Raw genomic sequence first — 5,967 nt, forward strand, 5'->3', positions numbered from 1 at the left:
AGAGGCAGATGGGGAGAGAACTGTTCAGAGAAGGGCTGAGCTACAGCTTGAGCAAGCTGAGAAATGTCATTTTGGGGCATTCCAGATTGATTTCATTTCAGAAGTTATTGAACAAATTTATTTTTTGGGGGGTGTCATCTTTTCCCATGGAGGTGTACACTCTGCAAACTTGAGCTGTGCTGCCAAAATGCTCAAGCAAGTCTGTGCTGCCGGTCACACCATTTCTTCTTTGGCTGATTCCAGCCCGGTGCTGAGCTCCAGCAGAGCCCTGGCAGAGCCCAGAGCAGCCTCAGCACCCGCAGAGCCCGGCTGCAAGGAGAGAAAGCAGAAACCGCCCGTCAGCTGAAGGCTCCTGTGCCCTTGTCCCAGCCGCCCACGGTGCCCAGGCCATGCTGGCCGTGCTCAGAGCGGTGCCCAGAGCTGCCCATCACTGCTGCTTTTGGCAGCAGGGCAGGAGGGCAGGACGTGTGCCCAGCCTGCAGCCAGCCAGGGCACATCCACCTTCTCAGCAGCTGCCCAGAGCAGGAGGCTCCTGTGCTCGCTGCCATCTCCCAGAAGCTCTGATCCCACCATGCCAGGCAGACAGGGACCCACCTCACGCCCTCCCCTGCTGGAAGAAAAGCTGGTCCCAAACGATGTCCTCAGCCTTCTCCAAGGGCACGGCCCATCCACACTGCAGCTGGTCCCAAGCACTTCCTGATCCAGACTGGACCCAACCTATAAGGCTTCATCTAGAAAAACAAACAACAAATTATTGAAAATAGATTACAGACAAAAAGGGGAAACAAGAAAAAAGGTAAAAAAATCTTATCTCTGCCAGGGCCTTGAGGAAGGCCCAACCCCTGCATGCAAGGAAAAACCCACACACGGGGAAGGGAAGCCCAGGCTTTCTCCCTTCCCCCCTGCACTGCCCCCCACAATAACGCTGATCCCAAAGCAAACAAGGGCAGTGGAGCAGCCCAAGCCCTTCCTTGCCTGCACAGCAAAGCAGCCTCAGCACAGGTTCTGGAGTCCCACCTCTGCTCCCACCATGGGGTTTGTTTGTGTCGGGCTGGCTGCCCCAGCCCCAGCCCGGGGCACGGTGGGGGCTGGGGGCTGTTGGCAGGGCCAGGAGCCCACTCCCATTTCGTACCCAGCCCAGCCCATCCCCCCAGCCCTGCCAAAACCAGCTGGGCAGGCGACTGAAGGATCAGCTGCATCTGCCCCAGCAAAGGGGGAACCTTTGGTTCCCGGCCAGGCTGTGCAATGCCCAAATGTGGGAGCATGCCCCTGCGTGTGGACTCATCTGTAAATTTGCTGTGGAGCCTGGCTTTGAAGAAGGTGCCACAATCAAGGTCCATCATCTTCAGCTGGCCAGTGGCCAGGTCCAGGAAGAGGTTGCCATCCTTGATGTCATCCTCGCTGTCTCCAGCAGCAGCAGTCCCACCTGGTACAGCTTCTCCAGGGGCTCCTTCTCCTTCCCTGGGGTGAGACCAGGCTCTCAGATTCTGCCCAAGGCCCCAGCTGTCAGGGAACCAGGACAAGCAAAACCAGCTCGGATGGTGGCCACCAGTGCTGGGCAGAGCAGCTCAGCTCCAGCACAAGGGCTCTGTGTTCCCATCTGATGAGCCCTGGGCAGTGACACGGGCAGGACAAAAAAGTCTGGCTTCCTTTGCTTCTGACTGCCAAGGCATGTGTGGAGCTGTAACTTACCAGGGCCCTGCATCACAGTGTGCCTGTGGCTCTCTCCCTTCTTCTAGTGCAGATGAATATCCTGCATCCAAGGATGACAGAGCAGCTCTTCTAATGAGGGTCTGTCCAAGTCCAGCATGGATAAACACCGCCTGATCAGATCTTGGCACTCTGGGCAGAGAAACCACAAACCACCGGTCAGTTGGAGAAGGCTCCTGTTGGCTTTGCCCCACTATTCCCGTGCCCAGGCCATGCTGGATGTGCTCAGAGCTGGGCCTAAGCTTTCCCATCCATTCCCTGGTTTGGAGGAGAGCAGGAGAGCAGGACATGTGCCACCTCCTCAGCAGCTGCCAGAGCAGGATGCTCACAAGCCCGCTGCTGTCTCCCAGCACTGGTATTCCCCCGTGCCCAGAGATGAGGATCCACCTTGAGAGAGCCCTTGTGGCAGCGAGAGTTGATGGTCCCAGCTGATGTTCTGGCCCCTCCTGAAAGGATGCTCCCCACAGACCATCTGGTGCAGCAGGATGCCCAGGGACCAGATGGTAGCTGGCCTGCCATAGTACCAGCCAAAGTGGGTCCATTCCGGGGGGCTGTATGACCGTGTTCCTATGGAATACAGATGGAGTTCATCAGGGGGATGCTGCTGCTCCCAGAGCCTGGCCCCAGCATCCCTGCTCCAGTGGCACAGGGGGTGTGACGCACTGCCCTCTCACCAGCACCTGAGACTTGTGTACAGACTTGGGGTTGGAAGAGGGCAGTGGAAGCCCTGGCAAGGCCCCACCATAACAAGGAAGGAACCACTCAGTGCTGGGGGAAAAACCATGCCTGCATCCTCCCTGCCTGCATTGCTCCAAAAAACATTATGAACCCAAAACAAAGCAGGCGAGTGGAACAGTCCAAGCCCTTTCTCACCAGCACACCAAACTGGCTGGGGCCCTGGTTCCGACCCCCCCTCTCGGCTACCCCCACCCACGGGTGTTTTTGTTGGGCTGGCTGCCCTAGCCCCAGTCCTGGGAAGAGTGGTGGGCAAAGGCTGCCTGCAGGGCTGGAAGCTGGCTCCACACCCAGCCCTGCTCAAAAGCAACTTGGCTGAAGTCTCAGTGCCATGAAGGGCTGCAGAAGGGAGAATCCCCACTGCCACACCCAGCTTGGGCTGTGAGATGTTGGGCCATGAGATGCTGGGACCAGGAGCACACCCTGTGTGGGCTCACCTGCAAAGTGAGTGTAGGCTGTGTCCTGCAGGTAGGTGCCACAGCCAAAGTCAATCAATTTGGCCTGCCCGGTGGCCAGGTCAACCAAGATGTTCTCTGGTTTGATGTCCCTGTGCAGGACCCCGCAGCTGGTGCAGTGCCGCACGGCCTCCAGCGCCTGGCGGAACAGCTCCCGCGCCACCTCCTCGGGCAGGAAGCCCCGTGCCCGAATGAAATGCTGCAGGTCCTGACACCGCTCCGGGCGCTCCAGCACCATCAAGACATCGTTGGGGAGCTCAAGCCACTCCAGCAGCTGGACCACACCAGGGAAGCCAGTGGACACCTTGGCCAGCAGCACGATCTCCAGGGGTGCGCTGGTGCCGTCGGGCTGCGGGAGGAGCACGATGCCGTCAGTGGGGCTGATGCCGTGCCGGGGCTCAGGAAGCCCTCAGCCAGCCTGGGATGCTCTGTGCCCTGCGCTGGCCCCACGCCCGCTCTCCCTCGAGGCGTCCTGGAGGCTTCCACCCTGTCGGGCCTCGGCTCATCCCCGCTCGGCATGGCCCGGCTGCTCCCGCTGGCCCCGCTCACTCACCAGCTCGCCCCAGTGCCGGACGCGCTCCCGTGGCACCCTTTTGATGGCCACCTGCAAGCCAAGGGAAGCAGCGGGCTGAGTTCGCCGCCCGCCTTGCTCAGCCCCATCCTCCGCCCTCCTCCTCCTCCGCCCCCTCCTCCTCCTCCTCCTCCTGCGCCCGCCGCTCACCGGGGCACCGTCCGAGAGCCGCGTGGCCGCGAAGACGCTGCCGAAGCCGCCGCGCCCCAGCAGCGAGCCCAGCCGGTACTGCTCCTTCAGGCCCTGCTGCGCCTTCCCTGCCGGCGGGACGCGGCTGTCAGCGCTCGGCCCGGGGCCGGCAACGGCCCCCGAGCGCCCCTCAAGCGCCCCAGGCCGGCCATCCCCAGGCGTTCGCTCCCTGCAGCGGGACAGCGGCGGCTCGGGGCCGGCGGCCGCGCTGCCGAGCGGCGGAGCTCGGGCCGGGCAAGCGGCAGCGGAGGCGGCGGGAGCGGCCGCGCCGCCTGTGTCCTCCGCGGGCCCCGGGAGGGGCCGGGGCCGGGGCCGGGGCCGGGGCCGGGGCCGGGGCCGGGGCCGGGGCCGGGGCCGGGGCCGGGGCCAGGCTCGGGCCAGGCGGAGCCAAAGGGAGGCGATGCCGCCCCTGTCCCAGGCACTGATGCCCGCCCAGCAGCGCCACCGCCAGTACGACCAGAGCCGGCCGGAGGCGAGACCGCGGCGGGACGCCCGGGGCCGGGGACGGGGCAGCCCCGCCCGGGGCCGGGGGCGGGCCGGGGGCATGGCCCGACCGGGCATGGGGAGAGAGGCTGGGAGAGGAGGGGACCTCGGGAAAGGGAGACCGGGAGAGGGAGAGACAAGCGGGACTGCGGGACAAGCGGGACTGCGGGAGAGGGAGAGGACAAGCAAGAGGGGCTCGGCAAAGTCGCTGCTTTTGCTGCTGCTTTCGCTGCTGCTTTCGCTGCTGCTGCTGCCGCTGCAACTGAAGCGCCGGGGCCGTTTTTCCCCGTGTCCGTTTGTCCGTTGCCCACTGGCCCCCGCGCCGAGCCCCGCGCTCCCCGGGGGCAGCCCCTGAGCCTGTCCAAACACGGGAACTTGGCCGTGTTCAGCCAAGACCCAGAGTCTGCACTCCTGCACAGCAGCACAGGAATCCCCTCGGTCCCTGCTGTGCATTGTCCCTGCTGAGGGTCAAACACTATCGGAGCACATTCCCTGAATGCTGAATTTGTATGTGACCCAGGCACTGCACTTACCTCTCCAGCATTGCTTTCCAGAGAAATCCAGGGGAAGGCAAACTGGGTGTAGCTCATGGTATTTGACAGTGTCTACAACTTGCCAAGTCATTGAGCTTAGAAGTGAGATCCATTTGGAATTAATGGATGGAGAAGTAGTGCAAGATGGAAAAGAGGAGCATAAAAATAAATCGAGTAAAACATCTCAGATGGTTTCTTTCTGTTTTCTTTGAATTTCTTAAAAGCTCTTTCAGTTTTCCCATCATCTGCTCCTCAGTCCTCTTTGCTCTTTCCAAGAATCTTTCCTGGAGAACGAGGTGCAGCTTCTGTCACAAGATGTGCCACCAACTGCAGCTCCTCTTGGCTTTCCACACTGTGCGTGCAGCACGACTCTTGCAGCAAAGCAGGACAAATATTTGAAGAACTTGACAGCTTCTTCTTTCTTTTCCTTGTGGGCTGGGCAGTTGTGCCATTGGTGAGGTTTTCAATGTTACTGTTCTACCTTAAGAAAACATGATGGGCTACCAGGAATTATTAGGGAATGCAAACCTGACTGAATGCAGAGAAAGAATCTCCAGAGCCTGCAGCCAGAAATGGAGAGCTGTGGGATAATCATTCCAAGATGCCTGTGGACATACGGAAAGTGAGCTAGAAGATGAAAATGGGCTGACAGAGGGAGTTTGTCTCAGTGTTCAGTTCAGATGCTTCTACATCTCATGCATTGATATGAATCAAGAGTACAGTCAGTTCATGAAAAGTACCAGAACATGCTGGACCTGTCAGGAGATGACTGGAAGAATTTGAAAAGGAGAAATGCATGGAATGACTTTGCGAACTTTGTCTCTAAGAAGGGTCATTTTTTTCCTAATAATTTCTGATCAATTCCCTCTGCTTTTGTGCTTCCTAACAAGTCCATTTTCATCCCAGATTGCCCATGAAATGGCAGCCTTGAGCTTGTGGAAGTGCCTGAAAGATGCCCTGTTCCTCTGCAGGGACCCTGAGGCTGAAGCAGGAGCCTGAGCCCTCTCTGGGGAAGCCTCCTCCGAGCTGGAATTTGTGCCGTGCTGGGAGAGGAGGAGGAGGGGGAGAGCGCTGGCGCTGTGTGGCAGGAGCAGGAGGTTTGGGCCGCAGGACATTCCGTCTGCGCCGCTGCCCCGCAATGGGCGGCCGTGCCCGGGGCTCTGGGCCTGGCCCCGCGTGCGCTGAGCTCCCGACACTGCGGGAGCTCCCCGGGCTGGGCTCAGCTTCCCGCTGGGACTGGGCAGCAGGCTGGGCTCCAGCTGGGATCAGCAGCAGCTGGAAATACCTCTGC

The 5,967-nt window shown here is 60.5% G+C and overlaps 1 protein-coding gene across 1 annotated transcript; it reads right to left on the reverse strand.

Moving 5' to 3' along the window:
* Positions 1–717: 717 nt before the first annotated feature.
* On the reverse strand, positions 718–4,733 carry LOC132334595 (serine/threonine-protein kinase pim-1-like). Its single transcript, XM_059860702.1, has 6 exons — positions 4,677–4,733; positions 4,115–4,249; positions 3,454–3,504; positions 2,883–3,225; positions 2,098–2,277; positions 718–731 (listed from the first exon to the last, which is right to left on the reverse strand). Exons 1-6 carry the CDS (start codon positions 4,731–4,733, stop codon positions 718–720), a joined length of 780 nt encoding a protein of 259 aa, XP_059716685.1.
* Positions 4,734–5,967: the final 1,234 nt, after the last annotated feature.

Source organism: Haemorhous mexicanus, chromosome 16 (genome assembly GCF_027477595.1).
Source record: "Haemorhous mexicanus isolate bHaeMex1 chromosome 16, bHaeMex1.pri, whole genome shotgun sequence".
Taxonomy (NCBI): domain Eukaryota; kingdom Metazoa; phylum Chordata; class Aves; order Passeriformes; family Fringillidae; genus Haemorhous; species Haemorhous mexicanus.

Coding starts and splice junctions, on each gene's coding strand:
- LOC132334595 (XM_059860702.1), bottom strand. CDS start 4,733: ATGAGCTACACCCAGTTTGCCTTCCCCTGGATTTCTCTGGAAAGCAAT. Junction 4,250..4,676: donor TGGAAAGCAATGCTGGAGAG/GTAAGTGCAGTG, acceptor CCCTTTCCCGAG/GTCCCCTCCTCTCCCAGCCT. Junction 3,505..4,114: donor GCCTCCGGCCGGCTCTGGTC/GTACTGGCGGTG, acceptor CTTGGCTTGCAG/GTGGCCATCAAAAGGGTGCC.